This window comes from Oncorhynchus clarkii, chromosome 19, assembly GCF_045791955.1.
Source record: "Oncorhynchus clarkii lewisi isolate Uvic-CL-2024 chromosome 19, UVic_Ocla_1.0, whole genome shotgun sequence".
Classification (NCBI taxonomy): domain Eukaryota; kingdom Metazoa; phylum Chordata; class Actinopteri; order Salmoniformes; family Salmonidae; genus Oncorhynchus; species Oncorhynchus clarkii.
This window is the reverse complement of record NC_092165.1, coordinates 26,161,119-26,186,855: the sequence shown is the minus strand read 5'-3', so window position 1 is coordinate 26,186,855 and position 25,737 is coordinate 26,161,119. Positions and strand designations below refer to the sequence as shown.

At 44.3% G+C, this 25,737-nt stretch overlaps 1 protein-coding gene across 2 annotated transcripts; it reads left to right on the top strand.

Annotated features, from left to right (window-relative positions):
- Window positions 1–1,363: 1,363 nt before the first annotated feature.
- Window positions 1,364–25,102, top strand: LOC139374978 (SNF2 histone linker PHD RING helicase). 2 transcript variants are annotated; one of them, XM_071116273.1, is made up of 30 exons: window positions 1,364–1,529; window positions 2,029–2,754; window positions 3,024–3,153; window positions 4,302–4,523; window positions 4,680–4,758; window positions 5,032–5,182; window positions 7,408–7,516; window positions 7,608–7,864; window positions 8,076–8,777; window positions 9,031–9,282; window positions 9,503–9,581; window positions 9,755–9,918; window positions 10,106–10,362; window positions 10,986–11,107; window positions 11,355–11,443; window positions 11,653–11,745; window positions 11,934–12,041; window positions 12,279–12,421; window positions 16,400–16,573; window positions 16,659–16,721; window positions 16,824–17,049; window positions 18,792–18,935; window positions 19,192–19,293; window positions 19,878–19,949; window positions 20,192–20,386; window positions 21,864–21,956; window positions 22,111–22,197; window positions 22,436–22,614; window positions 22,711–22,791; window positions 24,212–25,102. In XM_071116273.1, exons 2-30 carry the CDS (start codon window positions 2,038–2,040, stop codon window positions 24,309–24,311), a joined length of 5,190 nt encoding a protein of 1,729 aa, XP_070972374.1. In that variant the 5' UTR covers window positions 1,364–1,529; window positions 2,029–2,037; the 3' UTR covers window positions 24,312–25,102. The 2 variants fall into 2 exon arrangements, with proteins under 2 accessions (XP_070972374.1, XP_070972375.1); XM_071116274.1 differs by having other exon boundaries at window positions 1,370–1,529; window positions 8,079–8,777.
- Window positions 25,103–25,737: the final 635 nt, after the last annotated feature.

Genomic DNA, 25,737 nt, shown 5'->3' with positions numbered 1-25,737 from the left:
TCTCTCTCTCTCTCTCTCTCTCTCTCTCTCTCTCTCTCTCTCTCTCTCTCTCTCTCTCTCTCTCTCTCTCTCTCTCTCTCTCTCTCTCTCTCTCTCTCTCTCTCTCTCTCTCTCTCTCTCTCTCTCTCTCTCTCTCTCTCTCTCTCTCTCTCTCTCTCTCTCTCTCTCTCTCTCTCTCTCTCTCTCTCTCTCTCTCTCTCTCTCTCTCTCTCTCTCTCTCTCTCTCTCTTGAAATGAAGCATGGGTGCCCCCCTTCTATTCCTTTTGATCATTGCATGCATCTTTAAAACCGGGTCACATAAACTGCATTGCATGTTCCCGATAAAAGACAGTTTGCAGAGATATACATAGTATTTATTGTACGCTAGGTTTAAACAAGTTAATTGCATGTACAAGCTTGCTTTATTTATTTTTCAAAATAAAGGTATGATCATGTCAGTATCAAATTAGGCTATAGGATCCTGCAGCTATTGGATAATAGCAGTAGGCTAGGCTAGTCAGTGGTTTAAGCTGATATGTAACAGATCTAAATAGACAACAGCATCTATTTGTTTGGCGGCGCATCTAATGGCTGCGCATCCAAGTTAAGCTTCCCCTAAAGTAAATTGAATTGAACTTGCCATGATGATATACTTACTGCTGTCTAAACAAAAATAAATTAAATCATTCAAAAGACCAGACCAGTGTGCATGATTTAGCCACAGAGGATCAATAGCTTCTTTAAAAAAATATATGTTGATTGATTGCTTTAAATCCCAGCGCAGCACATAACCTAAACTCGGAAAACGCGCAATTTGGGCAGCGCGTGTAGCAAATATCAAATAGCTGATTGTTCATTTACAGCTGTCCGTGTAAAGTATCTACAATCCTAAACCTATCACAATATTTCTAAATTAAATTGCGGGAAGAAGCACAAACGAGAGGAGACAAAAACACATCTCTAACCTGTTTGTCTTTAGTTAAACTAACAAAAATCCCAAATTCCAAAGGAGCCTAATTATATTGGCACTATAGCAAAGAGCGTCGATGAATGCATATTCACTGTCTTTATCATTGGGTGAGTCCGTGCCACTGGTAGGTTCTTTTTAGGACAATAATTTCCTCCTCTTGGCTAGATGGACGTCATAGTCTCCCCTTTTCATGGGCCTCGATTAGATGGTTGCATTCAAGACAATGTCGTTTTTATTGATCTCAGCTTTTTTGTGATATTAAAGATTGCGAGACGTGACTGGGGCAAATTGAAGGCAACTAAAAAGAGAGCAAAAGCCCTATTTTGTTAAACTCTTTGCAGGCAGAGAGCAATGCTGCGACCTAGTGGTTGTGGCCCAACGGTTCTGTTTCAACCTTGTTGTGACGCTATCTCACTTCCGTCCTGTACTATGAAAACATGGCGCATCGCAGCGGCGGAGGAGCTGGCTGTTCAAGAAGACAGTAAAGTCCATTCTTGACTGATTTCGATCAACCAGACCAGTCTATTATTTCGTCTGCAGGGACCAGGAACAGAGACGACGCTTTGTGAGAGATAAAAAGTAAATGTTCAATGTTTGTTAGAGCCAGACAGTAGACAGATTTGCTATCAAAGCCAGACAACAATCACAGTGCACCTAGAAGCGGCACTGTGGTGTTGCCTACTCGTTACATTGTAGCAAAATGTTGCAGTATGGGATTTCTACATTGCAGAGCCATTGTTGACACTTTATAGTTCGATAATCAATCAGTGAGCAGCTGTCGTAATGTGAAGACAATTAGCAAGTTTACACCAAGGATTTATAACGGAATTGCCCAAACACGACGTTTTATGGTAATCTGGAATAGACTTCAATGGTATAAGTAGATCCGACAGGTGTTTTTTTTTTAATCCATGCGTGTCCATAACGTGGGTTTTTGCTTTGATGAACTAACCTCTAATAACTTTCATTGCATGGTTCTTCATAACTCAGTTCCCTCCACTTTTTAATCTGGGCATGCTTTACTCATCATAAGCATTACAGCAGTGAGTGACTTTCCCGACATCCTATGCTCTCCTAGGTTGCCACCATGAGCAACAGAAGGAAGCGTGCCCCACCGGTGAGGGTAGATGAGGAGGCCAAGAAGAAGCTGAACTGGAACATGCACGAGGACCGCAGGATTGAGACTCTACTCCAAGAAGAGGAAGACCAGATTCCAACCAGCTCTTTTCTGTCCACCAGCCACCACATCCCAACTGCTTCCCTTCTCTTCACCGGCGACAAGATTTCAACCAGTTCCCTTCTTTCAACCACCCACCAGATCCCAACCGGTTCTCTTCTCTTGAGCGTCCAGGAGGACTGTGAGGCAAGCTGCTCCAGCTCAGGAGCTCTGTTGTCAGACCTAGGACTAGGAGAGGACCCCCAGCTCCCTGCTTCCTCCTCCACAGACACCTCCTCCTCCACTTTCCTCTCCCTCACTGTGCTTCCTCTTTCTGACCTGGCTCACATCTGGAAGTCTCTGATCGGGGAGTTCAGCCTCCGTCCTCCCCCTCTGTGGGTTAATCCCCCAGGCTGTGACCAGAGGGCGTTCACCCTTCGTAGGACAGGAGATCAGTTGTGCCTCAGTTTGACCAGCAGCAGCGAAGAGAGTAGTACAAGTACAGGAGGACTGGAGATGAGGCCTCTGGATAGAACCTGCCCAGTGGAGTGTTTCCTGGCTGGAGGGATAGTATTGGAGGAGCTGGACTGGCTGCAGAAGAGAAGAGCTGTGCAGCTGTGTCATCAGCCAGGGGAGGATGAAATTAAGGTGTGCACATTCACTTTATGTACTCTGTGATCACTTGGAGTGTAGTGTCAATATTACATTTTTTTTTTCAGTTCTTCACAAGAGCTTCAATGAAATGTGTAGTTTATTCAGCATGGTGGCTGATGTAGTCACCCATCAATTGTGTTCGGCCATTATGGTTATGAATATGGCATGAATTATTAAATTGCCTTTTATTTTTGCTGTTTATATTTCTGAAGAAGTGCAGTGGTGTTTTTTTTCTCCTGTGTTTGTCGGCCTTCCCCCGGCAGGTGGGGATATATGTACTAGAATCGGGATTGGGAAAGCCTGAATTCCTCAGCGAGGGAAACGGACGGATCAGAAAGGCAAATCAACTGATTCAGAAGTTAATGGAGTTTTACTATGACTTTATCATCCCTGGTAAGTAACTTGTGTCTCTTCTTCTTCCTCCTCCTCCCTCTCCTCCTGAGTCGTTCCACCAATTCAGTGCCTTTTGAGAAGTGTAAACTTGGACCGATATTTTTTTTTATTTCACCTAATTTTAACGTTCTGTCATAAATAGCACATGTTCAACTTAAAAACAAAAAACATGTTTTCCCATCTCAATTTTTTTTTACTATAGTAAATGTCTATTAAGTGCCAAATAAAGTAACAAGGTTGACTGTAATGGGGTTGATCATTTCATTTTAAATCCACCATAAAACCCCTTGTGAAATGGGGAATGGAAGCTTGTTGTGTGCGACAGGGAGTGGCAATTGAATGCAAAAAAAAACAACATTTCTAGCCTGTCTATCATGGTTAACAAGTTTTTTTTCCACCACAAAACACCAGAAAAAAAGAGTAGAACCAGCTCAACTATGATTTGACTATTAAAATATTAAACAGGGAATAGTTTCACCATATTAAAATGAGAGTTCAGTTCACGTCACAGGGTTGACCTTTAAATGAGGGACAGATGTAAATGAATTACTAATCACATTAAATAAATCATCTTCAGAAATTGTCATGGCAACAAAATAACTAGGGCTTTACAACAATTGTGAAAACTTGGATGCGTTTTGAGGTTAAGTGGGTTAAAATTTAGAGAGCACCACGGAGGGGAGTCATAGAGGGTGCACGGAGAGGCATGTAAAAATGCTGGATTTTGGCGGCAGGTAGCCTAGCGGTTAAGAGCGTTGGGCCAGTAACCGAAAAGTTGAATCCCCGAGCCAACTATGTGAAAAATCTATCTGTGCCCTTGAGCAAGGCACTTAACCCTAATTGCTCCCTTAAGTCGCTCTGGATAAGAGCGTCTGCTAAATGAATTAAAAAAAATATTAAATAACAAAAATGGCACTTTAGCTCGTCTTTAATCACAATAAAAATCTGCTTTATTGAATTCTCCATGTGGTCTATATTAAAGGGCACTTCATTTAATATAACAGGATTTTAAAATTCAATATTGTTGCACAATTTCTACTTAATCAAATGGATGCAAAACGTACTCATTTCGTGGAACAACCCTCCTTACTTCTCCTCCTCAATTGACCCATGACACTCTGTGTACCATTTCCCTGGTCCCATGGTAGAAGTGGTGTCGACCGAGGAGGAGGAGTGTGACACTGACTTGGAGAGGCAGAACGTGGAGGAGCTGTATGATTACGTCAGACACCTCCACCAGAGAGAGAACCAGGACGTGAGCATAGATGTACAGCACAAGGCTCTTATCCCAGTCCTCAGGCCATACCAGAGTCAGGCTGTTAACTGGATGCTGAGGAGAGAGAAGTACAGGAGCAGTAGCTCTTCTCAAGGTATATACGTTCTCCCTGCAGGCAAAACAGGTTGACATGAATCCATTTTGCCTGCCAGGTTGTACATTACTAATTCTAACTATGTCCAAATGGGAAAGTATTTTCTATTTTGATTATACTGGACAATAGTAACAATATGTAATTTCCCCTTCCCAGAACAATCTCTAAATTTCCTATGGAGGGAGCTTGTCACATTGTGTGGGAAGAAGCTATTCTACAATCCATATACAGGCTGGTATGACCTTATCTACAAATATCTTCATTATCAAACACTGGCAGATAACACAAATCATAAACATAACGAAATATAATCAATCAGCCTCTGCGCTGTGTTTAATACATTGTTATTACATGGATATCACATTTTATTACAGTTTATATTGTCAATGTCATGACCCTATCTCCCTGTTGCAGCCTGATAGTAGTTATTACAGTGTTTTTACTGTTTTTAAATACATACCAACATACATGGACCATTTCTTGTCTATTGCTCTAATTCTCCCTGCAGCCTGATTCGTGAGTTCCCCCTGGCTGGGCTGGAGTGGCCTGGGGGGATCCTGGCTGATGAGATGGGGCTGGGGAAGACTGTGGAGGTCCTGGCTCTTATACTGAACAACAGCAGACAGGGCCTGAAGCAGGAGGCCCTCACCCTGCCTCTGGTGAGAACCATGTTATGATGGTGCTGGAGGTGGTGGCTGCCGTCTTATCGGCTCTTAACCAACCATGCTATTTTGTTTGTTTTTTTGCGTTGTTTGTAACTTGTTTTGTACATAATGTTGCTGATACCGTTTCTTATGACCGAAAAGAGTTTCTGGACATCAGAACTGCGATTACTCACCTCAGATTAGACAGAGTTTTTCTTCAATGAGTCAGACGGGAGGGATATACTACAGACACCCGACCAGGCCCCAATCCCCATCATTCGCTGGAGAAGGAAACTGAGATTTTGCGGAAAAAGACCAGGGTGCCTTGTGAGGAGGATCAGGCGACAAGTGACTAATCTGCCTTTGCCTTCCGTCCTGCTAGCTAACGCTCAATCGCTAGAAAATAAATGGGATGAACTGAAAGCACGTATATCCTGCCAACGGGACATTAAAAGCTGTAATATCTTATGTTTCACCGAGTCGTGACAGAACGATGACATTAATAACATACAGCTGGCGGGTTATACACTCTATCGGCAGGATAGAACAGCAGCCTCTGGTAAGACACGTATGTAAACAACAGCTGGTGCACAATATCTAAGGAAGTCTTATGGCTTTGTGCTTGCCTGAGGTAGAGTATCTCATGATAAGCTGTAGACCACACTATTTATCTAGAGAGTTTTCATCTGTATTTTGCATAGCTGTCTACATACCACCACAGACCGATGCTGGCACTAAAACCTCACTCAATGAGCTGTATACCCCCATAAGCAAACAGGAAAACGCTCATCCAGAGGCGGCGCTCCTAGTGGCCGGGGACTTTAATATAGGGAAACTTAAATCAGTTTGACCTAATTTCTATCAGCATGTTAAATGTGCAACCAGAGGGAAATAAATTCTAGACCACCTATACTCCACACACTGAGACGCGTACAAAACTCTCCCTCACCCGCCATTTGGCAAATCTGACCATAATGCTATCCTCCTGATTCCTGCTTACAAGCAAACATTTAAGCAGGAAGCACCAGTGACTCGGTCTATAAAAAGTGGTCAGATGAAGCAAATGATTGCTAAACTACAGGACTGTTTTGCTAGCACAGACTGGAATATGTTCCGGGATTTTTCCGATGCCATTGAGGAGTACACTACATCAGTCACTGGCTTTATCAATAAGTACATCGAGGAAGTCGTCCCCAAAGTGACTGTATGTTCATACCCCATCCAGAAGCCATGGATTACAGGCAACATTCGCACTGGGCTAAAGGGTAGAGCTGCTGCTTTCAAGGAGCGGGACTCTAACCCGGAAGCTTATAGGAAATCCCGCTATGCCCTCCGACGAACCATCAAACAGGCAAAGCGTCAATAGAGGACTAAGATCGAATCGTACTACACCGGCTCCGACGCTCGTTGGATGTGGCAGGGCTTGCAACTATTACAGACTACAAAGGAAAGCACAGCCGAGAACTGCCCAGTGACACGAGCCTACCAGACAAGCTAAATAACTTCTATGCTCGATTCGAGGCAAGTAACACTGAAGCATGCATGAGAGCGGACGACTGTGTGATCACGCTCTCCGCAGCCGATGTGAGTAAGACCTTTAAACAGGTCAACATTCACAAGGCCGCAGGGCCAGACAAATTACCAGGAACTGTACTCAGAGCATGCACTGACCAAATTATTACAGACCCGTGGCTCTCACGTCTGTAGCCATGAAATGCTTTGAAAGGCTGGTCATGGCTCACATCAACACCATTATCCCAGAAACCCCAGACCCACTCCAATTTGCATACTGCAACAACAGATCCACAGACGATGCGATCTCTATTGCACTCCACACTGCCCTTTTAAACCTGGACAAAAGGAACACCTATGTGAGAATGCTATTCATTGACTACAGCTCAGCGTTCAACTCCATAGTGCCCTCAAAGCTCAACACTAAGCTAAGGACCCTGGGACTAAACACCTCCCTCTGCAACTGGATCCTGGACTTCCTGGCAGTGGGGGGGAATATTTTCTTAAAACTGCATTGTTGGTGAAGGGCTTGTTAGTAAGCATTTCACTGTTAGGTCTACTACACCTGTTGTATTCGGCGCATGTGACAAATAAGGGGGCATCAAATGGCACTTTGACGTTCTCTCCTGTCTTGACTTTATTGGCACATCAGAGATGGGAACATTGTTTTTCAAAGATACTCCCCTTGATTGATGAACGCATAGGGTTGTCTCTCTTGTGATTTTCAGGGAAAGTCAGTGAATTATTTTGTACCGCCTCCACGACCAGAAGAAGAGGAGATGCATATAATTCACTGCAAGTCAGAGGCTCAACCTAAAGTGAAAATATCCTACCCAAGTAAGTCACTGTTGATGTTAGCTACATCCTTTCAAATTGGCGTTTTTGATGGGGGTTTGTTTACAACCTGTTGTGTGTTATCTCTGTGCAGCTGTGCGTGTGATGCTGCTCACAGCAATAAAAGAGATGAGGATTGGTAAAGGAGCGTCAGTCAACGCCATCTTTGCGTACATTCGCACCACGTACCGGTACGACCTCTTGAAGAACCGCAACCACATCAAGAGGGCCCTGGGCAAGCTGCTGGACGAGGAACTAGTAGAGAGAGTCAAAGGTCGCGGTCTGGCCGGATCCTTTAAACTGGGGAAGAAATACAAGGAAACCAAGAAGAAGACCACCACGGCCAAGTCTGTACGTATTGGAGTCCTTGCAGAAATGCATATTGTCTTCTCAGTTACACTGTCTTCCATAAGATGTAGAGAGTTTGATTATAATTGTGAAATACCCTCACTGTGTAAGCCTCAAATTTGTTTTTCTGTTCTTCTAATGGCATGCACTGCGTTCAGATTACTGCTGTTAAACCCATTGATGGTCTTTGATGGTTTTTGGTTTGGTTTTGCAGCAGAGTCCCTCCGGAGACAGTGGGCCCAGGAGAACTTCCCTAAGGCGCGCAGGGAAGAAGGGGAAGACCTCTTATAAAGACCCTGATACCCCAGACCTCTCTCCCTCAGAGGATGTTAGCCAGAGCTGCCTGTCCCCTGGCGGTCCTGCTTCTGCAGAGGACAGTAGACATGAACAGCAGGAGGGACACCTTGAGGAAGAACGACGCAGCAACACGCTAAGCGCCTCACAGGATCTGTCACCTGTTGCGGAGGCAGACCGCCCAGAGGAGGACGACAAAGAGACACTCCACAACTCCCAGGGACAGGCGACGGAGCGAGTGGATAAAGTGGAAGATGTCCCTGGAGAGAGTAAGCAGCAACCAGGTCCACCTGTCACTCCGGAAATGCCGCCGGCCACCCGGGTGTCGTTCACCCCCTTCAACACCCCAGACTACCGCTTTGAGTGTATCTGTGGCGAGCTGGGTCTCATCGACTACAAGGCCCGGGTGCAGTGTCTCAACTGCCAGCTGTGGCAGCATGCAGAGTGTGTGAACTACAAGGAGGAAAGCCTAGACACCACACCGTTCTACTGTCCTCACTGCCTGGTCGCCATGACACCTGTCCCGACAGGAGCTACCCTCATCATCTCCCCTTCGTCCATCTGTCATCAGTGGGTTGAGGAGATCAACAAACACATCAGCTCCTCATCACTACGAGTACTGGTAAGGACTTTTATAAGTCTGCACTAAACAGTTATATTACAGTTGAACTTTTACAAATAGTTTGGAGTCTTAATTGTTAGCTTATATTCGTTTATAAATCTGTAATTAAACAGTTATATAACTTGATGGAAAGTGCTGCCAACACTGCTGTTTGTAGTAGCTGACATTGACCCGAGTTGGTCCACCCATCCTGCGTTGGTCCATCCTTCCATTCATCCTTCCATCCTCCCTCCATCCCTCCCACCGTCCCCAGGTGTACCAGGGGGTGAAGAAGCATGGCTTCATCCAGCCTCACATGCTGGCTGAGCAGGATGTGGTCATCACCACCTATGACGTGCTGCGCTCGGAGCTCAACTACGTAGACATCCCCCACAGCAACAGTAAGGACGGCCGGCGCTTTCGCAACCAGAAGCGGTACATGGCTATTCCCAGCCCCCTAGTGGCCGTAGAGTGGTGGCGCATCTGTCTGGACGAGGCCCAGATGGTGGAATGCACCACTGCCAAGGTGAGATGCCTGGAAGGAGAATAATAATTATGGGCGGTGGTAGCCTCAATGTTGGAGAGACTGGTCGGAAACCGGAGTGCTCTTCAGATGCCGTAAATGTTATAGCAACAAGAAAGATGGTATTCCTACACCATTTTCGTTAATTACCCTTGGGCTTTTGAGCATCTATGCTATTGTTTCCATTGTTACAGATTGTTCATTGTTGTTTTTTCTTCATCAGGCGGCAGAAATGGCTCTGCGTCTCTCGTCAGTCAACCGCTGGTGTGTCAGTGGAACTCCTGTACAGAGAGGCCTGGAAGGTTAACTTCTAAATTCAAATTTATAATTCATTGATACCAACAGTAGTTTTCAATAGTTACCATATCATGCTTCCCCGGTCTTCACATGACTGATCTGTCTCTGTTCTGTCCAGATCCGTCTTGCCTTGTCCTGTTCTTAACCCTAACCTGACAGACTCCTTTGTTCCTAACAGATCTGTATGGTCTGGTTCTGTTCTTGGGGGTCGACCCCTACTGGGTCAAGTACTGGTGGGACCAGCTGCTCTACCGACCCTATCGCCGTGGAAACACAGAGCCACTCTACAACCTGATTGGTCAGCTGCTGTGGCGATCGGCCAAGAAAGATGTCATTGATCAGGTAAGTTGGATAATAACACATTTTGTATGATACAAATGTTTTCGTAACATTACAAGTACTTAGTCTAGTGCCTTATCAGGTCGTTATTGTGAAAAATAATGTGTTTCTAATAGCTTACCTGGTTTAATGGTGTAAAGTAAGTTTAGCCTTTTTAGATTCACAAGTATCACTTTTCACTGTTTTCCAGATTCAGATTCCCCCTCAGACAGAAGAGGTCCACTGGCTGCAGTTCTCTCCCGTGGAGGGTCACTTCTACCACCGGCAGCATGAGGTGTGTTCCCAGGACGCCCTGGTTAAGCTGAGGAAGATCCAGGACTGGAGCCTGAAGCTGGGCAGCCTGGACAGACGCACGGTCAACACCATCCTGTACCCCCTGCTCAGACTCCGTCAAGCCTGCTGCCACCCGCAGGCTGTCAGGGGAGAGTTCCTGCCCTTCCAGAAGAGGTAAAGGTTTAAAGATATAAAATATATATCTCATCGAGAAGATGTTGGTATGATGAGCTTGACAGATGAGCCTGACACTGTTACTGTTCTAGTAGGGGGAAAAAAGAAGATTTGCACTTGAAATTGTGTAAATGTTTGGACTTAATTGTGCAGTTTTTTCTTTTTTAACCTTTACTGTGTTACAAGGCCCCATTCACTATGTAAATCAGGGTGGGGTTGGGTGGCCAATAGAAAGGCTATTGTCTAGTCATGCTGTCTTTGGCGAATGAATTGTTCTTTCTTATGCATCAGTTGGTTCACACAGAGCCCAAATTACTAGCTGGTAATTGGATGGCCTCACACATAGAGATAAATAGTATCTATGGCCTCACGTTTATTTGTTGGTTGATAGATAAAGCCCTACAGTTTGTCTGGGTTTCTGGTGCGATGCTGTTTTGTTTGGTTCTGTTTGCCAGTTGGTGAGGTCATTCCTACAATGTGTTTCCGTGGCGCTGTTTGGTTTTGTTGGTCAATAAAGGATGCCTAAAGTGCGTTTCAGTCTCTGGTGCTGCGGTTTGGTTTTGTGTAGATTGCAATGACGTTAGTGACTAACGGATCCTTCTGACCTAATGCCCCTAAAACAGCACCATGACGATGGAGGAGCTGCTCAAGTCCCTGCAGAAGAAATGTCGAGTGGAGTGTGAAGAGGTTCACAGACAATTGGTGTGCGCCCTCAACGGCCTGGCAGGCATCCACATCATCAGAGGTAGACAACAAAACTCCTCCTCACTACCTCTCCAGTGGTTCTGTCTCCTCATCTCTTTCCCATGGGAAACTGACCTGGGAGACTGTGACATCATTGATCTGTGCTTGTCCCTATAATAATGAGCATCCTTTATGCTCGTGCTGTGTGCGGTAGTATAGCATGACGCATGAAAGTGCTGTATAACACAGAGCGGTGTGGCTTTAACGAGGGCTGCTGTTGTTGTTGTTGTCGGTATCGCCACCTGCAGATGAGTTTGGCGAGGCAGTGGAAATGTACAGAGATGTCCTGAGGTCTTCGGAGGAACACAAAGGACGGCTGAAGACTGATTCCCTGCAGGTATGCACTACAGCCACGCAGCCGGCGTCTAAAGGCCCGCTCTGGACTGTCAACGTATTCAACATCAGATTTGCAACCTTTCTGCTCATATTAACTCTCTCGTTTGCATGTGCCATCTGCTTGATGCTGATTAGCAGCAGAAGGAAACCCTTCTGAAGTCCTGAATGTTTCCATTTTCGTCTTTTTGTTTCTGTGTTTTTTATAAACAGAGGCTTCATGCCACGCACAACCTAATGGAGCTGCTCAACGCAAAGCACCCTGGGATACCGCCCACTCTGAGAGACGACCGGCTGAAAGAGGAGGTGACACACCCGCTGATGATGGTGTCGTGTGTTTGGTTCCTCCCTGACCCCGGTCTCCGCGTTGTGTTTCTATGACGTGGCCAAAGAAATCGAAATGTCTTTCACTTTCCTAGGATTCGGCCTACATGTCTACGAATGCTCATAGAACATGTATATCTGTCCCTCTGTTATGTGTGTTATCTACATAGGCAGAGCAGCTGAGGCAGCACTACATGACCAAACACAACGCAGAGGTGTCTGAGGCCTACCAGAATCTACAGCCTGTACTGCAGAACATCAAGGAGCTCAAACGCAAAGTAAGAGACCCTTTTGTGCACAGTGCCACTGATTGTTTTGACAAATTTAAGCAGTGCTTGAGGTGGAGGTGGGGATTTTAACCAGTAGATTTGTAGTGGTTCTGTAGTGGGGAGGGGGTCTCCAGAATCAAGTCGAATAGCAAGCTAGTGTACGCAAGATTTGGTTCTGGGTTCCAAGATGAAGAGCCCCTTAACATAAACATTACTGTCTCCTCTCATCGCTGTTCTCTATGCCAGGTCAATCTACGATCCCCCTGGTGGCTAGACGTGGTACAGCGGGCCATACAGCACAACGTCGATGACGACCTGGTTTCCCGCATCCAGAACGAACTGACCTGCAGCTACAAACAGCAGGCCAACAAGTTCTCCATGGCTGACAAGTATTTGGATTTGAATTGACTATATTTATAACAATAAATTGATATTTCCTGTGTTAGTTTTGGCATCTACAGTATTTTTAGATTTAGTTTTAGTCTTAAAATACCTTTTTATTCTTAGTCACATTTTTAGCCATTTCATCCTTCGCTTAGTTGTAGTTATTATCAGCCGACTAAAACTCTGGACAATTTTAGTTTAGTTTTAGTCACAGCCATTTTAGTCACATAATAGTGCATTTTATTATATTAAATAATGACTATTTAGGCTACCTCTAACTCCTATCATGTGCACGTTCAGATAGCCTTGTCCAGCTAGGATGACTGTCCCCTCGTATACCTTAGCTGGCAACATTCATCATTTACAGTCATTATTTACATACATTTTCTACGTTTTTTTTCACAAGAGCTTCATAATAAAAGTAATAATAAACAAAGAAAATCTGTTAATCACAGGCAGCAACCTAACAGGAGTTATTCATTAAGGCTCTCCGTTTGTAAGGCATGGAGATAATATGCCTCTCTGTAACAGCAATATTTTCCTCACTCACCGCCTCTCTTAAGTGGCTGTACAATTTCTAAGCCCTGGAGCCTCAGTTCGCAACTTGGCACACATCTTGTCCGGCCGCATTAGTGTCTGGCTACAGGGGACTTCTCGTCACCAATTCTGATGTTGCTCTTATGCTCTGTAATATGAACTTTCTATTTTCTGTTTGATTTTCCAACATCATAATAGCCACTTCCGTAAATAGACCGCACATTTCATTCTCCAGGAAATTCTACCCCTGGCTTACATTGTCTTTCCCGTATGAGGATGAAGGAAGAAATGACCCTTGATCATCGCAGTAACGGTTCACACAATTATGACGTGGAAAATTGCCTGAGGGGAGGATAGATCAAACATTCTGAGAGGGTACATATTCATCTGCTCTTACCAGTCTCTCCCTCAGGTTTCTAGCACGCTTGAAAGCAAATCGAGGGATATTCTGAAAAGCCTGGCCCACAGAGGGGTCCGTAGACAGGACATGCCAATGCTTTTTTTTTCTTTTATTTATCTGTATTTAACTCCATTTTTCTCCCCAATTTCGATCTTGTCTCATCGCTGCAACTCCCCAACGGGCTCGCGAGGCAAAGGTCGAGTCATACGTGCTCCGAAACATGACCCGCCAAACCGCGCTTCTCAACACCCGCCCGCTTAACCCGGAAGCCAGCTGCTTCAATGTGTCGGGGGAAGCACTGATGACCGGAGTCAGCCTGCAGGCGCCCGGCCCGCCACACGGAGTCGCTAGGGCTCTATGAGCCAAGTAAAGCTCCCCCTGGCCAAACCCGGACGACGCTGGGCCAATTGTGTGCCGCACTGTGGGACTCCAAATCACGGCCGGTTGTGACACAGCCTGGGATTGAATCCGGGTCTGTAGTGACGCCTCTAAGCCTTAGACCGCTGCGCCACTCGGGAGGACCATACTAATGCTTTTTAATGGAATATTTAACAGCCTGAGAGATGGGGGAATAAGTAGACACAAATACAGTAGGTTGATCATTAGAAAGGGCAGGTTTTGAACCAATATTTCAAAAGCGGGTAAAAACGAATTACCATTCAAAACAAAATCTTCTTCAAGCTTTCCTATGAACAAATGTGCGTAATTCGGTATGAATGGGGACCCCATCGCAGTGCCCTGTGACTGGATTTGGAAATCATTCTCAAACGTAGTCGTTTTTGAGCCAGTTCACATAAAAAGTCAGTCGTCTCTCTTTTACATGAAATAACTAAAAGTATCAAACCCATGGGGGGGGGGGATTAGTATATAAACTGGTCACATTGCTTTATTAGTCCATACAAGATGGAAAACTGTCTTCTGCTTTTTATCCAACCGCCCCAATTTACACACGCATCCACACATCCACACATGGCTGGAGAAGAGGTCAGCCTATTGGGGGGGTTAAGTTGCTTGCTCAAGGGAACATTGGCGGTACGTGGCACCTGAGACATTGATGCCAGCAACCCTCTGGTTGCCACCTCACTCCGGACAGATTTCTTCAGTAGTGGGATTCGAACTGGCAACTCTCCGAATGCTGGTCCGCTTCTCTAACCTCGAAGCTGCCACCGCCCATTTTCTGAGTCAGCGATACCAAGGCATTATTGACTCAGACATTGTGCATAGAATGTCTGAGTCAGCAATGCCTTGTACAGAGTTCAGTTAAGGAAGACCGTTGTATCCTTTAAATATGAAGGTAACAGCCGGCTTGATGTGATAATCCTAACATGGAGACGTGGCTTCAGTGTCTGACTGAGTGCCAGCAGCAATGTGACGTCTGGGAACAGGTTCTTGGCAACTCTTGTGAATATGTTGAATTGTATAAAATTGAGGTCAGAGAACGTGTTACTGTAACAAAGTTAGACTCACTTTCTGTGGGATGGCTTTGTCTAAAATAACTTTGGTATTCACCCAAGAACTTGGCGGTAGGATCACAACTCAAGGGGGAACTCAAGTCTCTGTTGCTGAATTGATTCAGTGTTTCTCTTCGACATGATTCCTTTTTTTTTTAAACAGTTGCGGGTTTGATAACCACACTGTCGTCTTTGGATAGGGAGCGTAAAGCTTGCCGCTCACCATGTGACAGGCTCTAATAAACAATTCTGAACCTCATCAGGAACAAAAAGAGAGGACGCATGCTGGTCAACTAGACGACCACAATTATCTACAGAAGCATTCAGGGGGGATGAAAGGGCTCTTAAACCGAGAAGGCCCCTGTAGCCAGACATGATGTGTGCCAACTGAGGTTCCAGGGCTTAGAAGTTGTACAGCTACTTAAGAGAATAACTAATAGAGAGAAGTTGCTGTTACAGAGAGGCGTATTATACCCATGCCTCACAAACAGAGAGCCCTGGAAGCCTTAATGAAGAAATCCTGTTAGGTTGCTGCCTGTGAGCAAAGGGTGCATTTTTAGGGGGTGGGGTTTGTTTATTATTTGGATTATGACGCTCTTGTGAAAAACAATAGGAAATGTATGTAAATAATGAGTGTAAATAATAAGTGTGAAAAAGAAGGAAGCTGTACTACAGTGTGACTTCATCTACTATATAAATATGGGTGGATGTCTATCGTTCTCCAAATGCTGACGAAGGCGCCGGGCCGAAACGCGGCCGTTTTTGTTTTGACCTGTGCTGCTAAGAAATAAGAAATTAACATATCAGTGACTGCAAGTTTTTCCTTTCGTCCGGTAATATGTCTTTTGATCCCAGCACCCAAAGCTGAGAACACCATTTTATATTTTTAATATTGTAACCAATGTCAGACATAATTAACCATATAGACTAAAAGGCAGGGGTCGGCAACAGTGATTTATTTTTTGGGGGGGTAGGCGGGGGGCCCAATAAAATAAAATAAAGACTAAAATCACCAGGAATTGATCAAAATAATGTAATTTAGTATTCGCACAAATAAAAAGAGAGACGTGATCGTGTCTCAATGTAATCAAGGTATGAAATGATGGTATTTGAAAAGAGCTATCTTTTTTGGGGGCTTGGTTGTGGTCAATTTCCAGTATACAAATGATTATTACTAATCCCCTCCATCTAGTTGCCTATCCCTGCTATAAAGCCTCAATCAGACCGCGCAACTCAAAGATGTCAATTCTGCCATGAGAGGATTGCATGGAAATAGTCTCAACAGATGAAAAGGAGCATCATGTTAAATGAAATGTCCATTAGTCTCACGTGGAATTGTTATATACTATATATCATTTATTTCAAATGTTTTATTTTTAGGGTATATATCGTTGTCACAGTTTTAGTCCTTGTTGACAAGTATGTTTTCGTTGTCGTTATTGTTGACGAAATGAACACGGTTGGAATATATGCCACGTAGCAGACACTTACAGCCACTTTCAGTACAGCTTTGGTATATGTAGGTGATCCCTGCAGGAATTGAACCCCCGACCATCTGGGTGAATGTGTGCACTCAACCATTATGACTCCTGTAGGTTCCGAGATGGGCGTGGCCTGCAGTTCCTGCTCAGCACTCAGATGGAGGATCTGACGAAGTCCCAGAAGTCTGTGCAGGACGCGGTGAAGAGGCTGGAAGGCACACCATCAGAGGCTGTCATAGAGGAGACTGTTCTCTGTCACCTCAGACCTGTCCGCCTGCCACTCAATAAGTAGGCCTCAATGCAAAAAACAAAATAATAATACATTTTAATAATACATGGTAATTTGACTCTTGTGACTCTTGTATCTTTCCAGCTGTGTGTTTTGCAAAGCAGACGAGCTCTTCACTGATTATGAGTCCAAGCTCTTTTCACACACGTAAGTAAAAGAAACACAGATTTACAATAAATGTACAATAAATTAGCGAATCTGAACCAACCTCGTTGCTCTCTTAATATCTCTGATATCTCCCCCTGTCAGGGTAAAGGGTCAGACGGCTATCTTTGAGGAGATGATTGAGGATGAGGAGGGGCTGGTGGACGACCGTCTCCCCACCACCAGTAGAGGGTTGTGGGCTGCCAGCGAGACAGAGCGGGCCCTGAAGGCCATTCTGTCCTTCTCCAAGGCCCGACGCATGGACCACGACCTGGTGGAAGAAGGAAATACCTTCATGGAGCTTTTTGAGAACTGGAAGAAAGAGTACAAGGTATCCTGACTGACTTACTGTATGTCTGTATACAGTACATTTGTAAAGTATTCAGACCCCTTGACTTTTTCAAAATATTGTTATGTGACAGCCTTACTCAACAACAACAAAATAATGTAAAAAATGTCCTCATCTATCTACACACAATACCCCTTAATGACAAAGTGAAAACAGGTTTTTAGAAATGTTTGAAAATCTATTAAAAAAGAGAAATACATTATTTACATAAGTATTCAGACCCTTTGCTATGAGACTCCACATTAAGTTTCCATTGATCATCCTTGATGTTTCTACAACTTGATTGGAGTCCACCTGTGGTAAATTCAATTGATTGGACATGATTTGGAAACACCTGTCTATATAAGGTCCCACAGTTGACAGTGCGTGTCACATCAAAAACCAAGCCATGAGGTCGAAGGAATTGTCCGTAGAGCTCAGAGACAGGATTGTGTCGAAGCACCGATCTGGGGAAGGGTAGCAAAAAATGTCTGCAGCATTCAAGGTCCCCAAGAACACAGTGGCCTCCATCCTTCTTAAATGGAAGAAGTATGGAACCACCAAGACTCTTCCTAGAGCTGGCCACCCGGCCAAACTGAGCAATCGGGGGAGAAGGGCCTTGGTCAGGGAGGTGACCAAGACCCAATGGTCACTCTGACAGAGCTCCAGAGTTCCTCTGTGGTGATGGGAGAACCTTCCAGAAGGACAACCATCTCTGCAGCACTCCACCAATCAGGCCTTTATGGTAGAGTGGCCAGACGGAAGCCAGTCCTCAGTAAAAGGCACATGACAGCCCACTTGGAGTTTTCCAGAAGGCACCTAAAGGACTCTGACCATGAGAAACAAGATTTTCTGGTCTGATGAAACCAAGATTGAACTCTTTGGCCTGAATGCCAAGCGTAACGTCTGGAGGAAACCTGACACCGTCCCTACGGTGAAGCATGGTGATGGCAACATCATGCTGTGGGGATGTTTTTCAGCGGCAGGGACTGGGAGACTAGTCAGGATCGAGGGAAAGATGAACAGAGCAAAGTAAAGAGAGATCCTTGATGAACACCCCAGTCTGAGGTCTGGAGCAGGTTAAGGTTCACCTTCCAACAGGACAACAAGCCTAAGCACACGGCTAAGACAACGCAGGAGTGGCTTCGGGACAAGTCTCAATGTCCCTGAGGGGCCCAGCCAGAGCCCGGACCTGAAAATAGCTGTGCAGCAACGTTCCCTATCCAACCTGACAGAGCTTGAGAGGATCTGCAGAGAAGAATGGGAGAAACTCCTCAAATACAGGCGTGTAGCATCATACCCAAGAAAAATCGAGGCTGTAATCGCTGCCAAAGGTGCTTGAACAAAATACTGAGTAAAGGGTCTGAATACTTATGTAAATGTAATATTTCATGATTACATTTTTTGAATTGCAAAAAGATTTAAACGCCTGTTTTTGCTTTGTCATTATGGGGTATTTTGTGTAGATTGATGAGGGGGAGAAACTATTTCATAAATGTTTTAATAAGGCTGTAACGTAACAAAATGTGGAAGAAGTCAAGGGGTCTGAATACTTTCTGAATGCACTATAGATTAGGTCTAGATAGTACTTGTGCTATTAAGAACAATTCAAGCCTTTACTTCCATAATTAGCGTCCTATATTTACACAAATGCGATTCAGGTTACCACATAACAACTAAAATAAATAAATAAATATATATATGTATTTCATAAATGCTTCATCTAAATCATATTGCATCATCAGGTGTTGCATGAGTACTGGATGGTACTTAGGAACAATGTGTCAGCCATTGATGAGCTGGGAATGGCCACAGAGAGGCTGCGTGTGAGGCTGCCTGATGAACCCAAACCCAAAGTACCCGTACTACACATCATAGAACCACACGAGGTGAGATAGCTACACTGGGGGCTGCAGGTTGAGGGACTGTTGGTTCAACTTGTATTTTACATCCTTTACCTGTTTTTGTTTTTTGCTCATATTATGCATGACATAAGATATAATTAAATATTGAAAGACTGTGATTCAGTGTAATTCAATTAAATGCATTTTACTCTGTATAAGGACAGAGTAAAATATTACTGTGCAGCTGTTATTTCAGTGCCTATTTCACTAATTGCTGTTCTCTGTTTCTTTCTGGGTGTAGGTGGATCAGAACAGGGTGAAACTGTTAAACGACAGAGCAGTGGCAAAGTCTCAGCTCCAGAAGAAGCTGGGCCAATTCCTTTATCTCTCAAATCTAGAGAAGGTAAGTAAGCCTGCCATTCGCCTCGGAGCATTTCTTTTTGTTTCTGGTCAATACCAGAGTTTCTCTTCCTAGGCTTTAAAATATAATAGCAATGGTTTTGTTTTTGTCGATTAGTTTTGTCTTGTCTTGGATTTAGATGTCAAACTCATTTTGCCCCGGGGGCCACGTTCATTCTTCAAGAGGTCCGGAGGGCTGCTCTTAAAACGTGTTATATTTCCTTGCCGTCAAAATTTGCAAAAGATAGTCCTCTATCGCTTTTAGAATTTCCGATACTCCCTGACTGTCTAGCTTTAATTTAGGTGGTTATTAGTGAACTGGACACAGTCAAGAAACTGTATAAATGTAGGACCATTATCATTCCTACGCAGTTTCGATTTGATTTGAGTAATTTTTAAGTATTGAGTTAGCTTTCCCGCACAATTGTTTTGTTGCCTTTTTTATATTTTACTCAAACCACCCGCAGGCTAAATTGGATCCCCTCACGGTCCGGATCCAGGCCACGGGCCATATCTTTGAAGAAGTGTCCTACATTCTGTAAGGAAACAAAGCTAAAGGTAAATGTTTGTGTCGTTGTTTTGTTTCAGTCCCAGGACAAGGAGACAGGAGGACTAAATCCAGAACCGTGTCCTATCTGTGCCCGTCCTCTGGGTCAGGAGGTGAGACATGTTATAATCTGCCCATTTACAACTCGACTCTGATCAATCTGATTCCCCTTGAGACGAGTGTTTTTCTATCTGTGTCCGTGTCCCCCATCTACCTCGTGATCTTTACCACTCTTAATAATCATTCTGAACTGTGATGCTTGGTGTGTATGTGGTGTATTGTGTAATACATACTCAGCCTTTTCATGGTTGATTCATGCCGTGTGTGTGTCTCTCTCTGAATCCCTCTGCTCCAGTGGGCGGTGCTGACCTGCGGTCACTGTTTCTGTAACGAGTGCATCGCCATCATCGTCGAGCAGTACAGCGTGGGGTCGGGCACGCGGCGGAGAGCCATCAAGTGTGCCATCTGCAGACAGACCACGTGCCACGCAGAGATCTCCTATGTCTTCACCACCCAGACAGACAACCAGGGGACAGACATCCCTGTCAAGGTATGCAGACAGACGCACACCTTTGCCGAACATGTAAACTCAGCAAAAAAAGAAACGTCCCTTTTTCGGGACCCTGTCTTTCAAAGATAATTCGTAAAAATCCAAATAACTTCACAGATCTTCATTGTAAAGGGTTTAAACACTGTTTCCCATGCTTGTTCAGTGAACCATAAACAATTCATGAACATGCACCTGTGGAACGGTCGTTAAGACACTAACAGCTTACAGACGGTAGGCAATTAAGGTCACAGTTAAGAAAACTTAGGACACTAAAGAGGCCTTTCTACTGACTCTGAAAAACACCAAAAGAAAGATGACCAGGGTCCCTGCTCATCTGCGTGAATGTGCCTTAGGCATGCTGCAAGGAGGCATGAGGACTGCAGATGTGGCCAGCGCAATAAATTGCAATGTCCGTTCTGTGAGACGCCTAAGACAGCGCTACAGGGAGACAGGGCGGGCAGCTGATCATCCTCGCAGTTGCAGACCACGTGTAACAACACCTGCACAGGATCGGTAAATCCGAACATCACACCTGCGGGACAGGTACAGGATGGCAACAACCACTGCTCGAGTTACACCAGGAACACACAATCCCTCCATCAGTGTTCAGACTGTCTGCAATAGGCTGAGAGAGGCTGGACTGAGGGCTTGTAGTCCTGTTGTAAGGCAGGTCCTCACCAGACATCACCGGCAAAGATGTCGCCTATGGGCACAAACCCTCTGTCGCTGGACCAGACAGGACTGGCAAAAAGTGCTCTTCACCGACGAGTTGCGGTTTTGTCTCACCAGGGGTGATGGTCGGATTCGCGTTTACCGTCGAAGGAATGAGTGTTACAACGAGGCCTGTACTCTGGAGCGGGATTGAAGGGTCCGTCATGGTCTGGGGCGGTGTGTCACAGCATCATCGGACTGAGCTTGTTGTCATTGCAGGCCATCTCAACGCTATGCGTTACAGGGAAGACATCCTCCTCCCTCATCTGGTACCCTTCCTGCAGGCTCATCCTGACATGACCCTCCAGCATGACAATGCCACCAGCCATACTGCTTGTTCTGTGCTTGATTTCCTGCAAGACAGGAATGTCAGTGTTCTGCCATGGCCAGCGAAGAACCCGGATCTCTCTGCCTTGGTGGAAGAGTGGGGTAACGTCTCACAGCAAGAACTGGCAAATCTGGTGCAGTCCACGAAGAGGAGATGCACTGCAGTACTTAATGCAGCTGGTGGCCACACCAGATACTGACTGTTACTTTTGATTTTGACCCCCCTTTGTTCAGGGACACATTATTCATTTTCAGTTAGTCACGTGTCTGTGGAACTTATTCGGTTTATGTCTCAGTTGTTGAATATTGTTATGGTCATAGAAATATTTACACATGTTAAGTTTGCTGAAAATAAGCGCAGTTGACAGTCAGAGGACGTTCCTTTTTTGCTGAGTTTATATGGACAATAAGTGAACTTCCCTGTATCTGTGTATTTTAGGGAAGCCACTCTACCAAGGTGGAGGCGGTAGTCAGGACTCTGAAGAAGATCCAGCTAACTGACCCAGGAGCCAAGTGTCTCGTCTTCTCCACGGTAACGCATGTGTGCTTTGCAAACAAGGTGTAAAGAATAACAGAGTAAACAAACTCATTATCACACTTATTGTGACTGTCATTTATTGGCCATGCTGTTTAAAACATCAAAGTAGGATGATGTTGTTGATGATGTGTGTGTTCCTTTTCCCCAGTGGCAGTGTGTGTTGGACATCATTGCCAAGGCTCTGTTCGACAACAACATGGAGTTCTCTCAAATCAATGGCATTCACAAATTCCAGGTTTGTGTTGCATGTCACTCCAATCATAGTTTCTGTACAACTTCTCAGTGGCACAATCGCAATGCTTTTCCCCCTAAATGAAGAATATTTGTTTTACTTGTAGAGCGAGAGCTGCCACTGAGAAGCGTTTTCCCCCCCCCACGTTGTCGCAGCATCTCTCCTGTAGATACATTTGCTCCAATTATGAAGTCTTCATCTCTGTGTCTTTTAACCTGTGAATTGATCATCGGTGTTTCAGGAGAATCTGTGTTCGTTTAAATACGAGGAGAAGATCAACATCCTGCTCCTTCCACTCCACACGGGCTCCAATGGGCTCAACATCATCGAGGCTACACACGTCCTATTGGTGGAGCCCATACTCAACCCCGCCCACGAGCTGCAGGCCATTGGCCGGGTGCACCGCATCGGACAGACCAAGTGAGAACACTGGGTTTGCTTTATTACTTTTTATAAGTATGTATAGGCCATTATGTCTTATTAAGGTTTATATCATGTTATTTCTGTGTCCTCTAGACCCACCTATGTCCATAGATTCCTGATCAAGTCCACTATTGAGGAGAGAATGCAGGCTATGTTGAAGACTGCAGAGAAAAGGTGAGGGCCTTTTCTTATACTAAAAACAGAGGCCAATGTTCTATTTCATAGTCATAGGACAACATGTATATCTAAAGATGAAATTGCATCGTTAAATGATAATATAACTAGGTAACTATAGCTTCTGTAAGAATTAGACTACCGTTCAAGAGTTTGGAGACACTTAGAAATGTACTTGTTTTTGAAAGAAAAGCATTTTTTTGTCCATTAAAATAACATCAAATTGATCAGAAATGCAGTGTAGATATTGTTAATGTTGTAAATGACTATTGTAGCTGGAAATGGCAAATTTTTTATGGAATATCTACATAGGCGTACAGAGGCCCATTATCAGCAAACATCACTCCTGTGTTCCAATGGCACGTTGTGTTAGCTAATCCAAGTTGATCATTTTAAAATGCTAATTGATCATCAGAAAACCCTTTTGCAATTATGTTAGCACAGCTGAAAACTGTTGTACTGATTTAAAGAAGCAATAAAACTGTCCTTCTTTAGACTAGTTGAGTATCTGGAGCATCAGCATTTGTGGGTTTGATAACAGGCTCAAAATGGCCAGAAACAAAATTCTGTCTTCTGAAACTCTATTCCTGTTCTGAGAAATGAAGGCCATTCCATGCGAGAAATTACCAAGAAACTGTAGATCTCGTACAACGCTGTGTACTACTCCCATCACAGAACAGCTCAAACTGGTTCTAACCAGAATAGAAAGAGGAGTGGGAGGCCCCGGTGCACAACTGAGCAAGATGACAAGTACATTAGAGTGTCTAGTTTGAGAAACAGACTTTTGCAAGTCCTCAACTATATTAAATAGTACCCGCAAAACACCAGTCTCAACGTCAGCAGTGAAGAGGCGACTCTGGGATGCTGGCCTTCTAGGCAGAGTTACTCTGTCCAGTGTCTGTGTTCTTTTGCCCATTTTAATATTTTTATTGGCCAGTCTAATATATGGCTTTTTCTTTGCAACTCTGCCTAGAAGGCCAGCATCCCGGAGTTGCCTCTTCACTGTTGACGTTGAGACAGTTTTCAGCATAATTGCAAAAGGGTTTTCTAATGATCAATTAGCCTTTTAATTTATAAACTTGGATTAGCTAACACAACGTGCCATTGGAACACAAGAGTGATGGTTGCTGGTAATGGGCCTCTGTACGCCTATGTAGATATTCCATTAACAATCTGCCGTTTCCAGCTACAATAGTAATTTACAACATTAACAATGTCTACACTGTATTTCTGATCAATTTTATGTCATTTTAATGGACAAAAAATGTGCTTTAATTTTAAAAACAAGGACATTTCTAAGTGACCCCAAACTTTTGAACAGTCGTGTAGCTAGTTTTGATTTGAAACGTTGTTCAGACACCACAGTGCAATGCGACGCCGTTAGTTCTGAACATTGTAAATGTTGTCATTACCACCACAGCAGCCACAGTGCGACTGCCATGAAGCACTCGGAGGCTGCAGTCCTGATGGTGGCTGATCTGGCTGATCTCTTCACCGAGGACAGCGAGGCCCTGGAGTAAAACCATGCCACGACCGCACCTGGCCCTGATGTGAAGCTGAAACCTGTCCATCAAGCCACTACAATACTAATCCTAACCCCATCAGGGGCTAGAGCCACAGACGAGGCCGTCGTACAGATAAGCAGGCTCAAAGCTAAGCAGGCTCAAAGCTAAGCAGGCTCAAAGATAAGCGCACACTGCATCCAGCACACAGTGTTAATAGTAGACAGAACAGTGATATTACACGTAAGACACAATGGAATCGTTGTTGAGCATATTCCACTTTTTACGTAGCTGTTCCAATGGCATCACATAAGTTATATGGATACAGAAGAAAACGTAGAAAAAGGAAGCCTGTAAGTAAAGTACCAAATATCACTTTGTGTCTTTTTAAACTATGTGAAGTGGCAGTTTAATGGTCTTGTTAGATCTCTCTGTCTGGTACAGTATGTTTAGTTCACTTGTTGCCACAGATTGGAAAACTGTGAGGTTTTTAATGGGTGTATATATGTCTCCCTGCAACACACTCAGATTCCACATAATTCGGATGAGTAGCTGCTTTTATGATTCCATTTGATTAGGTTTCACTGAAATATTGTGTTGTTTTACCTCGGTATTCCCCACGACCCACAATGCATCTAACAGTAGGTCATATATTATGTTAATAGACATCAAACATGCTCCTTCTCCAAATGTTGATATTCTGATGAGGGAAAAACATTCCAGATGATGTAATCACTTTGGTGATTGGTTGAGGTATTCCATCCCTTTTTAAAGAATAAATGGCTGACATAGGACAGTTGCTTTGAATCTGTTTTGAGTCTGCTTCTTTTGTCTTATAAGTCACGTCAAACTCAGCCAAGGTTGTTAATGTCCATGTTGTAAAAGTTTGCAGGGAGGAAGGAAGCTGTTGTCTTTTACATCATGAGTGTATTTTGTATGTTTTGCGGGAATCTCTTCCGTTGAGAGGATCAACTGAAGCTGGTTGTCAGGTGGGATAATGACAGACAATGTCTAACTGTTCAGCTAGTCTTATTTGCAAGAGAAAAAAAAAGCACATGGATTCCATGTCCGTAAAACTTTGCCTGTAAAGTCAACTTGTAAAAATTACAAATCATTTTCATCAAATGTTCCTCATGTTCTAGCTTTCTAGCTTCTTCCTCTGTGGTGCTCCTTGTCTGTTACAGCCTCACACACTCACTCACACACACACACACAGACTCACACAGAATTAGACCATTGGCAGTGTCAGTGAACTGCCCTTGACTCATCAGCAGACCTTATTTTCCTCTCACGGGAGTGCATCCCAAATGGTGCCCTATTCCCTATGGGCCCTGGTCAAAAGTAGTGCACTATAGGGAATAGGGTGCCATTTGGGACAAACCCCGCTGACTGGGGTCCACACAGCAGTAAAGATTTCCCCATGGCCTTTACAAAAAAAACGAAT